This window comes from Dendroctonus ponderosae, unplaced genomic scaffold (genome assembly GCF_020466585.1).
Source record: "Dendroctonus ponderosae isolate FM_Combo_2020 unplaced genomic scaffold, Dpon_F_20191213v2 Dpon_F_20191213_6, whole genome shotgun sequence".
In the NCBI taxonomy this organism is placed as follows: domain Eukaryota; kingdom Metazoa; phylum Arthropoda; class Insecta; order Coleoptera; family Curculionidae; genus Dendroctonus; species Dendroctonus ponderosae.
In genome coordinates this window covers 5,377,538-5,399,430 of record NW_026018814.1, presented here as the reverse complement: position 1 = coordinate 5,399,430, position 21,893 = coordinate 5,377,538, and the positions used below count along the sequence as shown (strand labels likewise).

Here is a 21,893-nt window from a genome sequence, read left to right as displayed (position 1 = left end):
GATAAATATTCATGGTTTGCAAAATTTTCCTTTCACTTTCAGAGCATCTGACCATGATTGCGCAATAAATATTAAGAAAATGCTTTTGCATTCAAAATAAAGGAACCTGAAGAGTTTTTTAAACATATAGGATATGTAAAAAATTTTTTGTAGTTTAAAAATCCAGTATTGTTTTGTATGTCGAAGGATACAATAAACCATATGAAATATCCTTGTAGTTTCAATTTTTTGCCTTTCGTTGCTCCTGGTTTCAATTCGCAAAAAGAGACAAGTGTTTAGGTACGCAAACAGACAGAGCAAAACAATTATAGATACTGATTAGCTGATTAATAATACAAGTTTTAACACAGGACTAATCAAAACAGTAAATAAAGATATCGCCAAAATGAATTCCCGGAAACCATTTTCGTAGTTTTCCTATTTCGCAGCTATTGCCAGTCTTCTGGAATCTATTAAAAGGACGCAATGAGGTTTTCTAACACACTTGAACAATGTGTTATTATTTCACTGTTGAGTGTTTATGTTCCAACAAGTTCCTTGATAGTGGCATTCATCGAAACGCAAATCCAGGTAATTATTCTAATTTCCATTCTAACAAGTTTGTGCTTTGATTTTTAGTTTCATTTTTTAAATCGATATTTAAGTAACATGAAGTGACAATATTCCCACATTATCCAAGTTGATTGCAATAACAGAAATTCTCAACCAATAGTGAACATATCAAAAGGGAAAAAAGTCATTTCACATAAATGTGAAATTCTGAAAAACAATTCGTTTGATATCACTATACAGTAATTTTATATCAAATGCTTCAAATGAAAAAAGTAATTAAAATAAATGCATTTTTGTACTGTACAAAGTAGCTATTCTTACCGAACTCTACATTTGCTTCTAAATAATTCTAGCGTTGTTAATGTTCTGTAAAATGTATATCGTAAACTTTTCTTAATATGATTGATGCGATAAGCCATACATTCATCTTTTAAATATTAAATTATTGTTTATTTGAATTGTATTAATGTTGAGATTGATTCTATTGTATGGAACGGTTAATATGTCTGATTATGGTCTAAAAATGTATAGATAATTAACAAGTAAAAGTTGATATCAATTTTCAGAAACATTCTGCAACGTTAGACATACGTTTAAACAGTTTTTAAATATACGTTTTTCACTTTTTCGGATAAAGTATGAGTAAAAACAATTTTGAAATGTCTCCCCCGTTAGTGGCTTTATCTTTGTCCTAATGGAAGATTTGCAGAAGCTAATAGATAGAAAATGTTTCTTAATTCAATGGAAAACTCAACACACTTAACACCGACAGGATGGTTGTATAATCTTCTATATATATAAAATTCTCGTGTCACAGTTTTAGTTACCATACTCCTCCGAAACGGCTTGACCAATTTTGATGAAATTTTGTATGTATACTCAGTAGGTCTGAGAATAGGTTGTTATCTATTTTTTATACCCCTAAGTGATATGGGTGCTGCCATAAAACCCTATCTTTTAATAGCCTTTTAATAGCTATATTAGAAATTCAATAAATTTAGAATAAAATAAAAAAAAAATCTCAAGTGGGCAAACCGCCCACTCGAGATGGAAAAAAACCCTAGGAATAATTTATATGGCAATACAACGTTTGCCGGGTCTTGTTAGTATTTTTATATTCAGTTTATCAAGTACCTACGTTCATAATATTTAAATGCATATCACTCCTAATTCTGCTAAACACAGAAAGACCCCAGCATTTCATTATTTAACAATGAATTATTTAGGTACAGATATTTCATTGTTAATAAAAAAGAAGTGGAATTGCAACTAATATGATGATAAACATAATTGCAGTTTATATATCGCTGTAGAACAAACAGTTATGTTGAGCGTCATTTCTCCGAAGTCAAAACTTCTCCGACACCAAATAATTTAGTAGCCTCTATATTCGCTTTCTTGAAGTTTTTACATAATTATTATGTTATTTAACGTTTTAAAGCGAAACAGGGGCCTCCTGCATTGGGTTTTAGTGATTGTCCTTAATCCATACCGTCTATCAAAACAAATTAAAAATTGAATATATTTTAGCACTTTTTGTCCTAGACCGACCAAATAGAGTAAATTACTAGAGTAAATGGGTGGATATTAATGGTGTAATCCCACGGTGACTGATGAAATATTAATTTCCATCTGCATTTTTTTGCAGTTACCATTCTTTAAGTTCAGGGTTATAAACCTAATAATAATGTATCTTCGTCAGCTTTTCCACTTTCTGACCACCTAATAATCTAAAAGAAGCAGCTAAAAAACTCAAGCTTTCTCAAATTTTACGATCATTTTAAATAGTATTATTACAATATAAGCGCGCATTATTGCCGTTCAATTTTATAAACGATTTTCACTAGAGTAATTATAGGGGAATTAAAATTAATTATATTACATCTTTTGATGGGATGGGCAATGAGTCAAGGACTCCATGTCGCTTTTTCATTTTATAATTTCCTAACCGTTGCAAGTGCGCTTTCAGATAATTGATTGGTTTAATGCAACGCCCAGAGGTTTACAAGATTTCACTGTACCACTTATACCATATATAACTTTGGCTATGGATAAGTCGTATTCGCCGTATAATCAGTTGAATACTAATTTGTAGGTTTTTGCTTTATTCAGTTAATGGCACCCATCGTATAATAAGCGTTGAAACAGTTGCTTCAGATTCTATTAATTTGCTTGTCATAACCACGTTTTCGATGATAAATCAAAGTATTGTAGGCTTTTCCTGCAATCGAAATTTAACATTTACTAATGCAAGTCGGACCCAATTCAAACTACACATTTTTACGTATTGAATGATTTCTCCTCCATAAACAGTATCATAATGATTATCATCAGTATTTTTTACACTGCCAATAACTGGTGAATTGAGGAATCCTTAGTTTAAGCCGTCGTTGACGATGGGGTAAAATATTATGAGGACTTTGAATTGATTACATTATTTTTTCTAGTTTTAAGGCCATTTTTATGCTGACATTGGTTTACAGTTTTACTTTAGCCTTCCAGACCCGGTATACAAAATGCAAACATTCAATATATATATTGAACAATGCAATAAATAAACCTGTATAGCTGATTTTCCAAGTGGTTGGCTTTCAATTATATATCCGTTCTCCCATGACATCCAAATTAGTTTTTTCTGATTTTCATGTTATTTATTTATAAACCGATAGCAAAATCTCGTTAACTTGTGTTGAGCTACTTGTGTTATTTGTAGATAATTGCACACTTATTAAAAACCTCTGTCACGAAACTCAACAATATGATTCTCATCAAATTAATTTGTGTTATATTTCATCTAATATTTGAGTAATCTCCACAAACATCCCGAAATGTTTTATTTTTTTAATTTGCCTTATCTATATAATGCAATAATAATATTAGCGACGCCATGGGGGTGTTAAATTGCCTGTAAAAATAGTGTATAATTCATAATTTCTCAGTCGACCACCATGGCAACTTTACGTGTGTTGTTGTGTATCGGAGTTTTATGTTTCGGATCAGATGTAGTTCTTTCTAATTCTGAGGAGGAACTTGGAGAAAGCTATCAATCGACTGAATTGCTTTTATGTGAATTTTGTGATCAGTTCTGTGATGAAAATCATGATCCAATCACTCATGTACCATTCACGATGCCCACATTGCCTGATGCCGTAGACCCTGAAATTTATCCCCAAAAATCGACCACACCCACACCGGTGAGTTTCTAATCAAATTTCAATTTACCTGTTTATTTTTTAAACTTGTTGATTTTACCAGATGTCGCCTTAAAGACTCAAAGGATAGAAGACAGAAGCATTGCATGAAAAATTCGCCTATTCAAAACCACTGTATATTCCCAAACAGTAAACAAATCACATAAAATCCGAAAAAAGAGCTTCAATCACTATGGCGAAAATTGACAAAAAAAATTCTTATGCTAGTATTATATGCAGAATATTTGGAAGATAATCATTTTTATATTAGAAAGGTGGAATGAAACAGGACGATACATTAAGTGAATGCAAACAAGCTTCTTTAATTTGAAATATTGCTGTACCTATTCAATAAAACTGAAAGTATTAGATAATTGTTAGTTTTTGAAATTATATCCAAAACCCATGAAATCCTTTAGTTAATAGCAAAAATTACTACTGGCTTTGGCTTTCATGAAAAAGTGCAAAATTTATATTCATAAAAATATCCAATATACTTTGCAATAATCCATACCAGTATCAAAGGCTTTACTGAAGAACACATCAAAAAAGAAGAAAAATAAAATTAGGCACTTGGTTGTTTATTATCGTACAAACGAATTTGTATACGTGTATATCGACGGTTAAGGGGAATAACCGGCTAACTCACAAAGCACATTTTGAGAGAAATAACTGACACACTATAAAATATATAAATAGTAAGTTGTTTTCGATATCAATCAACTACTTCTTTATAAGAAACCTCCGTTGACTGAAAGGAAAAGGCTTACTTTTGCGTCCGAAAGTATAAATTCTTTATTTCTCAGCTCAATCAGACCTAAATATGAATATTCACACAGAAAACAGTTCGAACTAACCATCATCGCTGAAGTTTAATCCTGTAGTGTTTTTTTTTTCATTTTCATGAATATTGCCACTTCGGAAAATTTAATGCATCTGCGACTTTCCGGAGTTAGATCAGAACAATTTCATTAAAAGCAACACTGGCAAACGCCTTTCGGCTATGTGCAATTTTCTTTTGACAATTCATGTATAACTTTTTCAAAGGCTACTTTTTTGTTCCCGCGATTTTTCAAATATTTTTTTTCGCTTTTGCAACCAAATTCTTATTTGTCAACATATACGATTTTAATCTGGAAGGTTTGTCTTGTTTCTCAGCTTCATATCGATTTCTTCTGTCCTTGAATAAATGTGTGTTTTGTGTTGAGTTAATTTTTTGTGCGTTTTGTATAAATCTTTCAACTTTTTCTTCCGTCTCCGTTTGATTTTTACGGTACCATTTTCTGTTTTGAAGTAACTAGAATAGTACTACATAATACTTTTGGTCCTTTTTTCGGTTTATTTAGTATGTTTATGAATCGAAAACATTTTGTTATATAGTAAATTAGGATAAAATTGAAAATTGCATTTCGAAAAATTATCTTCGGCACATATAAATTGCTCATTTTATTGAAAGGTAGTAATACAAAGAACTTGTTTACACACCTTTAATCCTAATTTCGTCTAATCTGTTTGTACTAAGCCATATGGTATTTACAGAATTAATATATTGAAGCATAAGTAATCAGTTTATCATTACATCATGGTATCAATACGACGAAATTGAAGGTAATCTATAGACGAGTAGGTAATGAGAACGTTTGAAAACGTTCCTTGGAAAAAAATAAGTTAAATACATTTTATTTAGTTGAAAATTATTGATTGAAATAATGTAACAAGAGTCTATGATATATAGTAAATTGCGAAAACTTTGATTTATTTACATTTTTTGAATACTTATTGTTTAAAAAAAATGTTTGAGAGTTCCGACAAAGGCCTTTAAATATTGTTTTATCGTTGTTCTTTACTTCCAGCAATGTTACCAGGAAATTACACAAGGCGATACAAATCAAACCATTACATGGCCTGATACGAATGAGGGAGACTATGCGGTATCTGAACCAATATGCTTGGATGACTCTCTGAGCATAGTAAAACGGCATTGCAGTGGTGAGTTAATAAAGGACTAAATCACATGTAGGCAATTGCTTGTTGGCTTTTTGCGACAACTTTTAAGTCACTATGTACCTAATTTTAAACAGTTCCTTAGACAAATTGATAAAATTGAAAATGTGTCTTAACCATGCAAATATCGCTTGTAAGTCTGCTTGGAAAACAGCGAAAAACCTTTCAAACACATATGATAAAGAACAGTTAATATGGCAGAATAAATGTTATGCATTGACTTAATTACATTAAAACATTGAATGAATTATCATTTCTATTATTTACTCCGCAGTGAAAATCATTGAACTGTCACCAAAGTTAAAACATCGGATTAAGCTTAAACTCAAGAGGGAATTTGAATTACTCGTTTGGGCCTACGCTTTGGAATAAATAACTTTGATATGCAAATTTGTTCTGAAGGACAATAAACACATTTTTCTCCTGATTTTATATGTATTAGAGATAATTTGCTTTTTGATTTTGTTAAGTAGGTGTGGGTTGATATTAGGAACAGGATCTTGAAGTCAGATATTGCAACTGAAAGAAAATGGTGTCTTGTGATTTACCAACTAACCAGAAGAATTTAAATTATGGTGTAATATGTTTGTGTATTATATTGGCAGTTGTTTTTTCCACGCGTGTAAAAAAGATACCGTAACTCACAGAAACACTCAAAGAACCATGCGTAGATATAAGAAAGATATGACTCCTATAATCGATTAAAATTATTTTAAAACTCGATTTATAGTTCTGAATCAATCAAATTAACCATTATTTGCATAAGTTACACAGTTTATTCTAATGAAGCTAATCTGCTTTAATGTGCTCACCCATATTCACTCTGGTAATGATGTATTAATCAAATAATACTTCTAATAAGTGAGACTTTTACTTTAGATAACTGGGATGATGTTCAGCCATGTTCAAGTGTTCAACAACCCATCGATCCTTGCCCTTCCGATCTCAAATCCATTGGCGACCGTTATTGTTACACTATATTAGATAAAACAACATTTCCTCCAAAATGTCCTTATCCAACATCAATGGACTGGGATGAATATGCCAATTTGAATATATTTCCAAAAAGACCGGTATGGATGCCAGTGCAGAGAATCGATACCAATATTTATGGAATTGGTACGTATAAAATAGAAGTTTTTAAAATTTTTTTTAAGAATAACAATCTAATTGAACTGCGATGAAATCAAGAATATGAAACACAATTTCAAAACATTTCAGCAGAATAAATAGAAACTTGTTGACTAATTTGAAGACTTGGACTTTGCTTCTTTTTTCATCCCACATTAATATAACATTAAAACAGTCACTTTTATTAAATTCATATATCCAGAATATTAGGGCAACATTCTTCAACAAGTACCTTAAACGCTTCAAGTATAAGATAATAATTCTAATAGATATATGATCATATAATCTGCCTTATGAAAGAGCAACATAGAAAATGATCAAATCTGTTTAACCCACATATTCACCAAAGCCAAAATCAACAGGATCTTAAAATACTTGCAATTGATCTGCTTTAAGTCTAACGGAAAATTAGTTTAACGAGCATCTTAAGTAAGGAGTGAGTATCGACCAACTAGTTATTATTCCGCTAAATTGAGAAGCCACAGCCATGAACATTAGATTAAACGAGTCACTAGTCAACCCTTCCACATGATGGATGTGGTAATGACGATGTAATTAACCGAGTAAAATTTAATACAGCTTTTTTGAAATAGTTTTTACCACAAATTTACATAGTAGTCTCAGTTACATGAAAATACGATGGTTGAGCTAACAGCAACACAGACAAAATTATTTACATTGAAAAAGCCAATTTTGGACAAAGTAAAATAATTAATAATAATAATCAAATAATCATTTGAGGAGCAATAAGAGCAATAGAATTGTTCGCACGTCGATTTTGACTCAAAGCATCGCACGCAGTTCCAGTTGTTTGGCATGCGAAGAGAGCAGACGTTTATTTAAAATATTAAAACAATTTATTGGGTCTGTACCTTCTTCGAGAAAATAATGATTTTGTGGGAGAACAGTTTCGTGTTTTCGTACACATTTAAATTCCACGAATTGTCTGTTAAATTAAAAAAAGTTTAATAATGCCGATGAGTTGAGTTTTATAGTTTATTGTTCTTAAACTTAAACTTCTTAATTTAAAACACAAGACGGAAGATATATTGCATTGCGATATTTAGCTCGAAATCAATTTAATTTTACTTCCAATGTATTTAAATTGCAGAATTTGATATGAAAATTAATCTAAAATGTAAAAGTGTTGGTCTCTGAGGTGCTTCTCTCATTTATTTGATATTCACGAAAATTTCTACCCACACCTTCATTATTTTGTATGTAGGTAGGGAGGTTTAATCAAGGGTACTTAGTAACACGTATCAATTTTAGATCTTTACCGTCACAACAATCCCGATTTCAAGTACAACGTACCATTTCAAATTTGTACGAAGAGTTGCCGCACCTTCTTCTATAATGGCACATTTCTTGATAAAAAATGCCAAGTATATCACAACAACACTCACGTAGAAGCAGTTGATTGTGATGCTGAATATCCCGCTATCTGTATTTATGATGCGTTAGCATATAAAGCCAGTAGCTATTGTGGACAGGTATATTTTGATTCAACTTTCATTACGACCTGTAAACAAGGAGGATATTCAAGCGAGTCTTTATGTTTATGTGAAAGTAAGTATTTTTGCGTTTGCAGACTAGTCATAATTAAGATTAGCATACAATTACTGTTAGTTTTGTTGATTAATAAGAGATCCTAAAGAGCTAAGTCGAACAGGCTTAAGTTAAGCAACTGTGCTTAAGCTTAGTGATAAGTGAAATCACAAAAATCGGTTCAAGTTTCATTATTTTTTTGATGATAATAACCCCATCGAATTCAGTGAATAAGATCAACAATTCTGGCATGCGCTTATATGATGAAACGTCCATCCGTTTTTTAATTAGGAGTTTCAGTTTAGCAGCTTATATTATCTGGTTTAGTGATCGGCAATGTCGGAGCACTTTCTTTTTTCTCAATGGAAACGAGTTGAATTGAACTGTTCAATAGTTTAAAGTAACATATCACGTTTTTCGGTTTTTTGTTCCAGCCACAGATATGACAGTGAGCAAGTCAGTCTTAGCAGAGTTCCTGCAGCCTCACCAAAATCTTCTGTTCGTCAACCATACCTGTCGAATAGGTCTTCGCAATACCAAAAATCAAACCGCCCTTAGCCCTTTTATGTGGACAACATCAAACTCAATTATTAATTACACTAACTGGGCACCTAAGGTTGATTTTAGTTTAGAAGTTGGTGTTATGACTAGTGAAGGATGGGCGTTTGCAGATGAGAGTCCAGAATGTACTATCTACCAAATACCCGCTACTGTAAAACCAGGAGAGTTAAATTTATTTATTGAAAATGCATCATTTGTTCTGAACATTACGAGCTACAAGAGCTTCTTGTCGAATAACAACAAAGATCCGATTGTGTACTGTTTCACCGATGCTGATGTAAAAAGTATTTATTACCGCCTAGCAGAATTCTCTGAAGCTGGTCCAGTCGATGGAGATAATTACACAATCAAATTCTCTCCAATTGATGTTGATCAGTCTGGGCCCGGATATTACTGGTGTCAAGCTTTTATGCACCCAAATCTATCAGTAGTGACGTCAAACAGGAAAAAAATCGATAATTTCACTGGAGAGTACGTGGCACTTTTCAGGCTAAACAATTACGAAGAGAAACTGTCTTCGTTTCCTTTGAAACCAGACAATTTAGAAACTCTTCAAAATCTTTTCGAAAACGAAATTTCCACCCACATTTCATTTTATCCCAGAATTTTTAAAATTAACGGTATTGATGAGCAGAAAAAAGAAATGAATATCACCTTCCATCTTACCTCCACAGAAGCGCGCAACACTAAAGATGAATTCAACATGTTAGAACGCATTTCGGTGGAACAGACCATATTTGAGTTTCTAGATTTTCGAACTGTTCACTACTGTCCACGTGTTAAAACACAGCATACCGGGCAAACAATTATTTGGCCTCAAACGATATTTGAGGAAAGCACATCACCCCTAAACGGGCATTGCGTAACAGAAAACGTTACTTTTGTTCAAAGAACATGCACAGGGAATTTCATTGATGGTGCGCATTGGTCAGATATTGAAGATGAATGCCATTTTTATTCGGAATCATTAGTAACTGACGACTTAATCAGATTGGCCGCTCAAATTAATCAAGAGGGAGATGAGCAGGTGGCTAGTGCTGCTTTAGCTGAACTGTACGAGATATCACAGAGATATGATGAGTTTAACACTTTGGATTTTGTTCTCACTGCGATTATTATGAAGAATATCGCTGGGAATAATCCAGATTTGAATAATGTATCAGGTAAGTTATATAGACATTTTTAGATACTATTTTAAGTATGATACTACGTGAGCTAAAATTGGTTTACTTCGAGAGTTGGAGGAAAATAAATATAAAATTAACTTTGCTTACTAAATTTCAATTTTTTTATTAGGTACTATTATAAAACTCACAAACCTGAAAAATTAAATTAAATTTCACGAAATATTTATTTCAGGGATTGTAAGTAATCTAATGCGAATAGCACGAGCTGTTCTCCTGAGTGCACAACTGAACTTCCGATCTACGGACATTTTATTAGAAGCTATCGATACAGCTTTAGAACGTGGTAATGCTGGAGAATGGAAGAAAGAAAATTTTGCAGCAAAAGTAATTGAAATTGAGAATGAAGAAGCTTTTGGACTACGTCTGCAAAACTGTAGCAGCAACTGCGACTGTGACCTCGTAACTCTTACTGACTCATCAATCCTTTATAATGCAAGTTTAATTTTGGCTGAAACGGTTGATGCTGCTATCTGCCTCTCAAGCGAGCTCTATGAGCAAATAGTCGAATACAGTAAATCAAACAGCAGTTATACTCCGAAACTTGTTATTTCTGTATATTACGGATCTCAACTTTTCGTGGAATTGCAAAATATAACATCCTCAGATTTGGTTTTTGGAGTGATGTTGCCTGAATTTCCCGAATCGTTTAAAGGACCTGTTTCGATATACTATTTTGCGAACAGCAAAGATCATTTGTCAGATTACAACTGCTCTTATTGGAAATTTAATAGCAATGCTTCAGGATCATGGTCCATCGAGGATACCCAAGAAATTAGTGACGCTGTTGTTTGTGAGTTTTATCATCTTACAAACTTTGGGTTTACATCCAACATAGACATAACTACCAATTTACCGATGTGTTTGCCGGAACATAAACAGCTTGATAGATGTTTTCCCGAAGACCAGTTCAGCAGCAATAACATCTGCAGATTAATTGACTTCGATCTTGCCCTAAACCAATTCTGCCTTTTGGAAAACCTGACTCTAATTCCTACCGAATGTTTCGACAGTTTTAATGAAACAGCAAATTTAGCTGAAATCCTACCAAATTGTACCAAGTATGAGTTAACAAAAGCATTGGAAAATCTCTTAGAACTGTTGGAGAATTTCAATACTGGCTCTTATGAACCTATTTTGGAGTTGCTTCTCACAGTAACAGATAGTTACAGCACTCTTAGTGACGTTGAATTACTGTTTGTGGTTTCTTTCATAAAAGCAATGAATGATAGTACGGTGGACGTCGAATTATTAACAGGTAAGAGCTTCCATGTTTCGTAATTTGATGATAAAAGTACATTGGACAAAAGTATAAAGTGAAATTTTAAGATATGTATCTTTAGTGTTTGTTCCAACCATATTCGCTTGACGAAAAAAAAAAAAATTAACTAATTGAGAAGCAAAACCATTAAATATTTGTTTAAATATTCTGCAAAAATAAAAAAGATAATTTATTTTGTATATGAATGTAATAATAATAAACAGAATTATTTTTGGATTTCCTAAAAACCTTTTTCCCTGTACTCGTCGCAGCTGTGTCTAATTTACCTGCAAAAATTTAAATTGTAGTATATATTTTTTATACGGACGTGCTTGTACGGCAGCTATAAAAGAACTCAATATATTAAACTCGTTTGCCATAAAAATAGCATTTTAAAAACAGCAAAACAACCAAAAGTTTTGGTACTTTGTGAGGTATTTGGATTTAAAGATTTCAATTGAATTTTTGCTTTTGTAGAGTGTTCTCTTTACCTACAGCTTTTTCAGCAAAAATTTAAGCCTTTTCCTTGGAACATGTTTTCAATCATCAATAAATTCCGCGGCAATTTGCGAACAATGATTTGCCAATTTAATGAAATAAAGTGATTTTGAATGATAAACATGTGTGCCTCTGTACTTTTGATAATATTTTATATATTTTATATATACATACATATATTCATTATGTATTGCAAAAGTGTAATTTTAATTGGTTTGCAGGGATTTTCCAAAAAATAGTTTTACATAATACCCATTACTTATCGATATCGAACTATTTTAACATTAATATTAATTTACCTACTATTAATATTTATATTACTAAATAATGTACTAATAATATTACTAAATGATATATTACAACGCAGTCAATTTGTTACGCGGTTATGTGCATATTTCCATGAACATTTTAATTAAATCTTTATTTATCCCTTTTTTATCCCATTTTCGACAATTCTTAGAGTGACTCTGTGATTGTTAGCTCTATAGAAAGTAGCAAAAGTGCTATGTGCTCATTTAAGGTCGAACATAAAATAGAAAATCTAAATGTGAAAATTTAATTTGTTGAAAAGTTTCTTGGAAAAGTCCTTAATATTCAATTTGCATTACATTGGTCATCTGAGTGAGGGTTGATCAATTTTTACTTAATTTTAGTTTGTTTTCTCGTAAGTTTGTTCTCTACTTTCTACCATTTTGAGCTATGTTTGACATGTTTAGTTCAGTGTTTTTGGGAATGTTTGCTTGTGTTTTGACGAGTACGTTTTCCCCTCTTTTTCTTTTTTTTCAGTTTGCACGATTGTTGTTTTTTAACTGACCTGATGATGTAGTTGTCGAAACTGCTTCGACATAACTAATAATTCAAGTTTTTTTTTATATACCTTTGAATTACATACACGCTTAACTTTTAAATCTTGTTTGATTGAAGAAAATTTGATTTTTTCTCGGCTTGCAACACGCCAGCCCCTATTTTCATTCTAGTTTTTGCTTTACCATTAAGCAGAAAGACTGAAATTTTCTCCAATAAATATTTTTCTCCTTATTCTAGGTATTGTGAACAACATTATGCATGTCCCGAAAGAAGTTCTTTATAGAGCCCAGAAAAGTTTCAAAATTGTAGACGTATTACTAAATAAAACAGAAGAAATTATAACGGCTGGAGATTGCGGAGAATGGATAACCGACAAGTTCGTGATCAAATGTTTAAACATTGATGAGTTACACAACATTGGCCTAATGCTCAAAAACTGTTCACAAGGCAACGAAGACATATTTGATTGTGATTTGCAAGTCGTTAATAGCACTGACAATTATAATGATTTGTCTTCTAATACCAATGGAATTTATGCAGTGGTTGTTTTATCTGAAACATTACATAAACAACTTCTTCGCTATCAACTGGAATTTGAATCAACTTACAAACCAAGATTGATCATTTGTATATATTATGGTGCGGAATTATTTGCAGATTTGTCGTTGTCTCTGCCAATACCCACTCTAGTTTTTGGAGTTCTCCTCCCTGATTTTAATGAAGAATTTGAAGGCCCGCTGCAAATATTCTATTCAAATGGTACAAGCTTGGCTGAATATAACTGTTCTTATTGGAGATTCAATGAAAGTGATCACGGAACGTGGGCTACGGAGTCTAGAGTGATTGGCAATGGAACTGCAATTTGTGAGTTTTTCCATCTCACAATATTTGCAATGCCCAGTCAATCAATAAGACTAACAGAATTAGTACCAAAATTTGAGTCATCAGAAAATTTGATAAATGCTGCTAGTATGTTGGTTGGATCTGCTGCCAGCAGTAATAATCTTGGAAATATAACGCCGGAAGAATATGTATCACTCGAGTTCAATTATGCCAATATATTTCTTTCCAGCGACATTAGCAAAGTATTTCAAATCCACAATAGCAAAGAATTTGAATATTTTCGCACCTCCCGAATAGCAACTAAAACCAACAAATTAGCAGTGGTCAATTTAAATTCAAAACTATTAGGTGATATAGTCGACTATCAAATTTCTCGATTTAGCCAGCCATCGCTAGCTAGCCCGAAATTTGCTGCGGATGTTTTGCTTGAAATTGATGAAGTGATAAAACTTCACCATCAATCCACTCAAATCAATAGAGAAAACGTATCCTTGATGATAGTTTCGCAAAACGATTTCATAAATTTTAGAGGATTTTTTATCACCACTGATCGGCAGATTAATTGCATACATAAAGAAAGTCATCATTACAGCAACTTTGATGAGGATGTTGAAGTAATAGTAACCCTCAATAAGGAGGTACGACGTCAAGTTGAGGCAGCAAGTTCCAGAGTAGTTTTTGTGATTTACTACACTGATATACTTTTTGCAGACACCAAAAAGATACCAAAACTTCCAATTATTGAGGTACTGATTCCCGGCTTACCTACCAACAAATTACAAGGTGATTTATCCATAACGTATATGAAAAATGCATTTCGGGGCAGTTGCACTTACTGGGCGTATACAAATAATCAAACAGGATACTGGGAAATGGAATCTGATTCCGAATTTGATGGAAAGAGAGCTACATGTAATTTTTCCCACATTACGCACTTTGCTTTAGTGGAAAGTTCACAAAATATTACTACTGATTTAGAACAAATATTTGCGTCGAATTTAACGGGTTTAGAAAAACTTAAGCAAGTTTACAGCATCACAACGACAAACCATCACAATCTGGTCCCAGTTGATATTTTCATCATATCACAAATCATCAACAATTCTTTAGTCGAAGGGCCGATCACAACAATAATTACAAAGATAGTTAGTAACTTATTTAAGGTTCCAAGAAGCGTTTTAAGGGAATCGCAGATACTCCATTCGGCAACAGATATTCTGCTCTATGCAATAGATAAAATGTCCTGTATGGTTAATAATGTTGAAATTCACCAACAGAACTTTTCGGTTATAGTTCAAAATCTGTATGACAGAAATTTTACCGGAATTTTGTTGTACGGTTGTGCACTCTATACATGTAGTCTCGACTATTTGTATGATTTTCCTAATATTAGCCAATTCGCTACGAATGATTCAATAGCAGCATTGATCATTTTTAGCGATAGCTTGCGGGAGCAAATTAGAAGCTACAGTTCTTACCCAAAAATAGCAATTTCCATATTCCACAGCGATGCATTTTTTAATGAAGAAAATAATCAGGCAAACACAACGAAGATATTCGGAGTCACATTCCCGGGACTAACAGATGACTTAAATGGTACAATTTCTGTAATCAACAACATTGGTACCACTTCAACAAGTGGAAGTAATCAATGCGCTTACTGGTACTACGATGCAAAACTTGATGGTAACACGGAAAATATAACGCTTGGAAAATGGATAACCGATGTCAATGAAGAGCGCAAAAATAAATTGTCCATTTGTAATTATACGCATATAACCCACTTTGGCATGCTGCTGGCCAATGATGACGATTTTATCGATGATCCAATTTTAGAATTTATAACAGATATTGGATGTATAGCGTCTCTATTTGGAATAATGGCAATTCTCTTAACAGGAGTGTTGTTTAAAAGGTGGCGTCAGAATACTGGCAATAAAATCCTTATAAACTTTTCCGTCGCAATATCGCTTAAGATTGTTACTTTGTATATCAGCGAATATGTGAAAAGCACTTCGAATGGAATTTACTGCACAATAACAGGCTGTCTGTTGCACTATGCCATTCTCTCTGAGTGTGCTTGGATGCTGACTGTAGCCATTCTACAATTTAAGAGATTTGTGGAAGTACTCGGAGGACCTCCAAAGTATGTGTTAGTAAAAGCATTAATCTGTGGATGGGTGTTTCCTATTATACCGGTTATTTGCGTTATTCTCATTGACAACAATAATTACGAGCAGGGATTAGCAGGCTTGTGTTACCCTTCCAACCTAGGCTTGTATTTAGGAGTTTGGCTACCTGTATTACTCGTATTGCTAATCAACTGTATTATTTTCCTTTTCATAATTTACAATGTATTTCATAGGAAAACTGAATACATTGAAACGTCCAGTGATGAAGTACTGTTTCAATGGCGTCTTGCTCTATCTTTGTTCTTTATGTTGGGGATGAATTGGACATTTGGATTCCTGGGCCAAATTAACGGTGATATCGCTTTCATATACCTTTTCTGTATAACAGCAACATTGCAAGGGCTTCTGTTGTTCCTAATTTTTATAGTTTTTAATAAGAGTACCAGAATGTTGTATTCGCAATCCATTAAGCAATGGTTTTATGCGAGAGGTATATTTAAAGTTTACCAGCAAAAGGCTCGAGAACATCACAAATAGGCTAACTTTAATGAAATATTGTATATTTTTGTAATCATTTATATGTTGTTTTACATTATTTGTAATAAATTCTTCAGAAGCAAGGATCAATATGCATTTATTTACAGTGAAAATAGATTGGTAGGTTTACCACCAAAATAATATTCCTCTTAAAGATAAAATTAGTATGACCAGAAAATTTTTACGAAACCCAACGAAGATAACTTCAATGTGTAACCAGCTTGATTACACTCATCCGTTTCAAAAATTTTATGAAATATCTTCAGACGGGAGTCTCGTAACACATTATTTGCCCAACCGTCATCTATTGTGCGTGCCCTGTTCAGCATTAATTCTATGTAGTAGTAGATTGTTTCTAAAAACTAATTAGATAATTAACTGCAATTACAAATATTCCCATGCTGCACAGTAATCGTCGAATACAATACAGCATTTTACAACTAGAGTTTGTTATTGCTGCCAAATGTGAATGCGCGCTTCAACAAATATGTTGCATAAAATGTTACAACTGAATTAGAGTAAACGCAACCATATATAATATATTCTTGTTTTGAAACAGCGACTTGACAAAAAATATGCTTACGAATACATTAACTTTGATTGCAGCGCGAGAGATTTAATGCAAGTTTAAGGCCCTAACAATAAAATCAATGAAAAACGCACAATACATTTATTTCTTTTACCAAAAGAAATTGCATTTAATTGACAGTTTCCACAGAGTGTTTTTAAATGCTAACTAAAATGGCCATTTGGCAAGCAGCATTTCTATATAAGAAAACAATGAATAGTGCATTTGTTCATCCTGACGAAGGATCAGTGTTGCAAAATCATTGCTTTAAACAAATATTTACTTTGTTTAAAAAGTAAAAGTTGTTTGTTCGAAGTAATGAAGACCGAACTTCGCAATGATGATGGGATAAATACTTAGCAATATTATATAAGATGTATGTATAGCATTAGGCACAATTTTTCATAAATTTGGTTTTGGGTCGGGTGCAAGCAAATAGAAGTAGATTAAATATTCAAAACGGATAATATGGAACGCGCCTAGGCAAAGTAAATGTTAAAGAGAGTATTTTGTTTTTACACCGTAGAAAAAAAATAAAACTGCTAAAATAGCGCTAATCAGAATAAGTGATAAAGTTCTTAGAAAAATAACACACGTAAATGAATATAGAGGGAAACATTTTTCCCAACTTTAAAAAAATCGTAATTATATGCTTTCTTCAAATCGCTTTTAGAACAACAAAATGATAGGAGATAAATTACGTACTAAAAATGAACAAATTGGCTGACAAAATCGTTCGTAAGCGGTTTTTAGTTATAATACTGCCCATTTTATTTGCTGAAAATAAGAGGTTCATACAACGAAACTTTACTATGAAGGAGTGTGATAATATAACCATTTAAATCTAAAGCTACTTTTATCTGTAAAGGTCAGGATGCTTTCTTAAAAAGGGCACAGTGATTCTAAGTGCGATATTCAATAAGTTTTACCATAATAAATACTCTAATATTATACGGTGAGATTCGAGTAGTTTGAAATAAATTAATTTAAAGTTCAGGGTTGTGTTGTTTGGAAGAGCACCCAAACACCTCCATTTGTATTTTAGGCTATGGAATTTGCTGATATTACAGATAATGTATGCAGGAGGCCTTCATACGTTTAAAGCATCAACTTGAGTGTCTAAAGCACCTATTTTGTATTTAATTTTTTTTAAATATAATTCTGTACATAATAAGAACATATGGAAAAGGAAGCGGATGATACTAATTTATTTTTGGACCATCCTGCATCATCACAGGAAAGTCACTAGAAACTCAAATCGTCGTGTGCGAGAATTTTTGTAAGGGGGTTCTCCCTGCCCTCCTTGAAATTATTTGAACCCAATTAAACTACACTAGCAGGTTTTTTTCAAACTGTGGGATTTTGTAATTACTCAGTATTTATTTGTCTTATAATGTTTCTTAAACGATAATTCATGGGTGAAAAAAAGGGCGACATGGGGTTAGTTAGGTAAATACTTAAACGAACATGAGTCTGTTCAATAAAATGCAATATTGTTGGCACATTTTCTGACTGCTCTTAAGGAAATGTCAATAGTGTTTATATAGTATATAATAATATTAGAATTACATAACACGGTTGATCTTGAGTAGGCGAAGTATTATATAGGTGTGCTAAATTTAAAATCATTGAGCGCAAGTTTCTCTCAAAACTTATGTTTGCTATAGGATATTTAATTATTATGGTTAAACATATAATGTATCATAACTTCGCGCCAGATTTCCAATCAGATGTAAATAAATAGCTTCAGCGAAACTTGATGAGTAAACCAGAATTTTATTTCAATACTAATAAGTAAATTTAAAAATGATATTTTTTTTAATTTATGAATATTAGTGTTTATTTTGTTATATTTATTGAGCAACGAGATGTTTCTATATTTGTGTTGTTCCATTAGCAAAAATGTGACTTTAGAATATTTCTATATCTATTAAAGTCCCTGCAAAAGAACCATAATAATTACGGTAATTCTTCATATATTGAAGCAATGCATGTAAAAATTGGGTATATTTTTACTTGTTACTAGTAAACTCTCGAATTTAAGTCAATAGATCCTCTCTGGCAGATTGGTTTAGTCTCGTTAGTTGGTCCTACTTAACAGTGTTTCTAAAGAATATCTCCTTATTTCAATATGTTGTTTCCGAAGTTTCTGCTTCTTATCGTAATTATACTTATTCAAAATTAATTTTTTTTTTAAATTACTACTAGTTGGCAAGCTTGGATTTAGTTGATGAACAAGTGCAATTTATTTGAGAGAAGGTATACGGTTTTATTATGAAAAGTTTTCTCAACTTCTTATATTTGTATATTTTCTACTACTATCATACTTTTAAAATATACGGGCGCTACAAAGCAGCTTCTTGAGTAATTTCTAAATTGTCCAAATAAATAAAATAAAAAATGACGTGCTTTAGAGGTATCTATCTACATGCAGCGGTTTAACATAACCAATTTTTGCTGGAAACACTTTTATAGCAAAAATGTAACTGGCTAAAAGTTGCTATGTCGAATAAGCAGATAAATTAATTTGCATTATTACTGAAATATTGCATATTTAAATTTTTATTTAAAATAGGAGGTAAATTTTTCTTTACTGAAGAAGCAAATTGTTCGCAAGAAGAAGAAGAAGAACGAACCACGAGCCCAATCAAGCATTTGGAAATATAGTTAAAGAAAATGTTTACACTTGTTAAAGTTATAATCGATTATAAGCCAAGAATTGGTGTATGGCTTTTGAAGCAACACGACGATCAAATCTTTTAAATTCGGTTCATCATTCTACTTTTGAACAGTTTTAGTTAATTAATTATGCCTGCAACATGTGAAAAAACACGGTTAGGCCATTAATTATTGCAAGGCTAAATTGTTGATGAGTGCTTAGCTTAATTTGAACTAAGCTAGTTAGTCAAAATATCCTTCGAAAAATTGAAAGTTTAGCTTAATTATTACCATTATCCTAGATGTTTACACAACCAGAGGTAAAGTAAATTTGTTTTCACGTATTTACGAAAACAGACAAAATCTGAATGGTAAATCAAATAGCACATTTCTCTTGCTCGATTTCAATGTGATGTTCATTATCAACATGTGAACCACTGGCCCCATTTGGATTCAATAGTAGTTGTATTTGCACTTTCGACATTCTCTTCGAATTAGATCTATTAGTGTTTCAAATATTATATAATAATTGCAACTATTTTCCTGGGTCTGTGGCATATTTTCATTAATTTTATTTAACGTTAGGATTCTTTTGGATGTGGATAATTTAACAGTTGAATGAGGTTTCCTAGTTGTCATTCAAAGTGTTACGATAAATCATTAACGTTTGAGTATTTGCAACATGCTATAGTGAGATCTGGAACAGACAATACATATTTAACAATAATTTTCTCGTTTTAATCTGATCTTTAATATTTGGAGTTTAGTTTTGAGCCGGTTTCATGTTGTTGCTTGGTAATAGGAATAAAGAGGGAATAATAGTTTTATTGCCTTAAAAATTATGCGAAGAGTTCCTTTCAGTTCAAAAACTGTTTTATTTATTAAATATAAAAGAACGTTTTGAATATAATACAGTAAAATACATGACTGGTTACTTAAAATACATTTTTGGAAATCATTGCTACCTACTTTCCTCATAATTGTGTGTGCAAAAAAAGTAGCAACTTACTAAACTTTTTCACCCTCAATTTTCAATGGTTTTCAGTTTTCTCATTTCATGCTTTCACATGCAATCCTTCACAGTCGAAATATGTGGAAAAATTTCAAGTTAAACCTTGCGAAACGCTACGTTATGGGGAGAAAGATACATTTTTAGCAGTCGAGCACAATATATATGAACCAGGGACACTAAATTTGAAAGTGGCATTATAGAAGTGATGTGCTTCTATTTTTGCGCAGTTTATCTGTGATTATAAAAGGAATATCTGTTATGCTTGTGAAATTTTATTGTTTTATCTTCCAAATGTCTCATATTATTGGAGTTAATGGGTTCTGCATAATTTAGCTACAACTAATCGCAAAAGAGAAATGGCCCAGACAATATATTCCCAGGATTAGTAGTTTTGAATAATGTTTAATAGGTGAAGATCGTTATGCAAGAAGACTATGTCCTAACATGTGAAACCGTCCTGAAAAACCAGAAGAAAGTTGAAAGTTTTTAAGAGAGTTTTAAACAAGTTTACGCCCTCACTACCAACAACGTACACAACTTTTACCTTAATTAATTTTTGCTTAAAATCAAATAATTAAAGCAACAAAATTCAAATAGTATTAAAATAATGATATTAATCAATGCAACAACAATTAAATACTTCCTCGTAATTAAATGCAGATTTTTAAGTTTTACTGATGATAATGTATACTTATATAAATTGGAGTCAGTCCGGATGGGCAGAGACAATGAAACAGTGTCCCGTGAAGTGAACAGAGAATGTTCATGAATGAAAGTACGATTTTTATAAAAGTTGAGTCGCGTAATTTTTGACATTAATTATTTGAAAGCCTTTCTGATCCCGTCACTTAGCATTTAATTGATCTGTTGTCGTTGTCGTACTGTAGATATAGGATAAGGGGGTATTACAAGAAGCATTACGCAACGGTAAGGTGTGGAGGTTAATTAACTTTCGAATGCATAATTTTACTCGGTTTAACGTACCAATTATTCAGATTCTGCACAAATAATAGCATCCCTAAAAAATAAAAGAAAAAAATTTGCAGCCAAAATTCTGATAGGTGGAGCATGCATCAAATGAAAGTAAAGCATCAACAAGTTCAATATCATATATTTCCATTTTTAAACCTTTAAATTTATTGAATCAGAAATAGTACATGAAAGGTATAATAAAAAATTATTAATTCTAAGGCCATGTTTTATTAATTTTGGTCTTCCGATCTAGACATAACCCGAATATCAAGCATGTATGAATCCTTTTTACTGTAAAAACATTCGTAGAAAAAAAACATTTTGCAGCATACCTCTATACTTATCATTTGCGAATTATCGATTAGAATTCGACTCTATTGAAATATCGGCGTTTATATATTTGCTCTATTTGTAATCCCACAATACCTTAAAAA

At 32.2% G+C, this 21,893-nt stretch overlaps 1 protein-coding gene across 2 annotated transcripts; it reads left to right on the top strand.

Moving 5' to 3' along the window:
* The first annotated feature begins 425 nt into the window (after positions 1-425).
* LOC109540551 lies at positions 426-16,291 on the top strand. Of its 2 annotated transcripts, none has more exons than XM_019908981.2 (7): positions 426-570; positions 5,597-5,732; positions 6,627-6,866; positions 8,151-8,447; positions 8,861-10,150; positions 10,347-11,429; positions 12,975-16,291. In XM_019908981.2, exons 1-7 carry the CDS (start codon positions 466-468, stop codon positions 16,247-16,249), a joined length of 6,426 nt encoding a protein of 2,141 aa, XP_019764540.2. In that variant the 5' UTR covers positions 426-465; the 3' UTR covers positions 16,250-16,291. The 2 variants fall into 2 exon arrangements, with proteins under 2 accessions (XP_019764540.2, XP_019764539.2); XM_019908980.2 differs by lacking the exon at positions 426-570 and adding an exon at positions 3,454-3,746.
* Positions 16,292-21,893: the final 5,602 nt, after the last annotated feature.

Excerpts from the sequence above, each read along its gene's own strand:
- LOC109540551 (XM_019908980.2), top strand. The coding sequence starts at position 3,501 with ATGGCAACTTTACGTGTGTTGTTGTGTATCGGAGTTTTATGTTTCGGA. Across the intron at positions 5,733-6,626 it reads AGTAAAACGGCATTGCAGTG|ATAACTGGGATGATGTTCAG; the intron begins GTGAGTTAATAA and ends CTTTTACTTTAG. Across the intron at positions 11,430-12,974 it reads GGACGTCGAATTATTAACAG|GTATTGTGAACAACATTATG; the intron begins GTAAGAGCTTCC and ends TCCTTATTCTAG.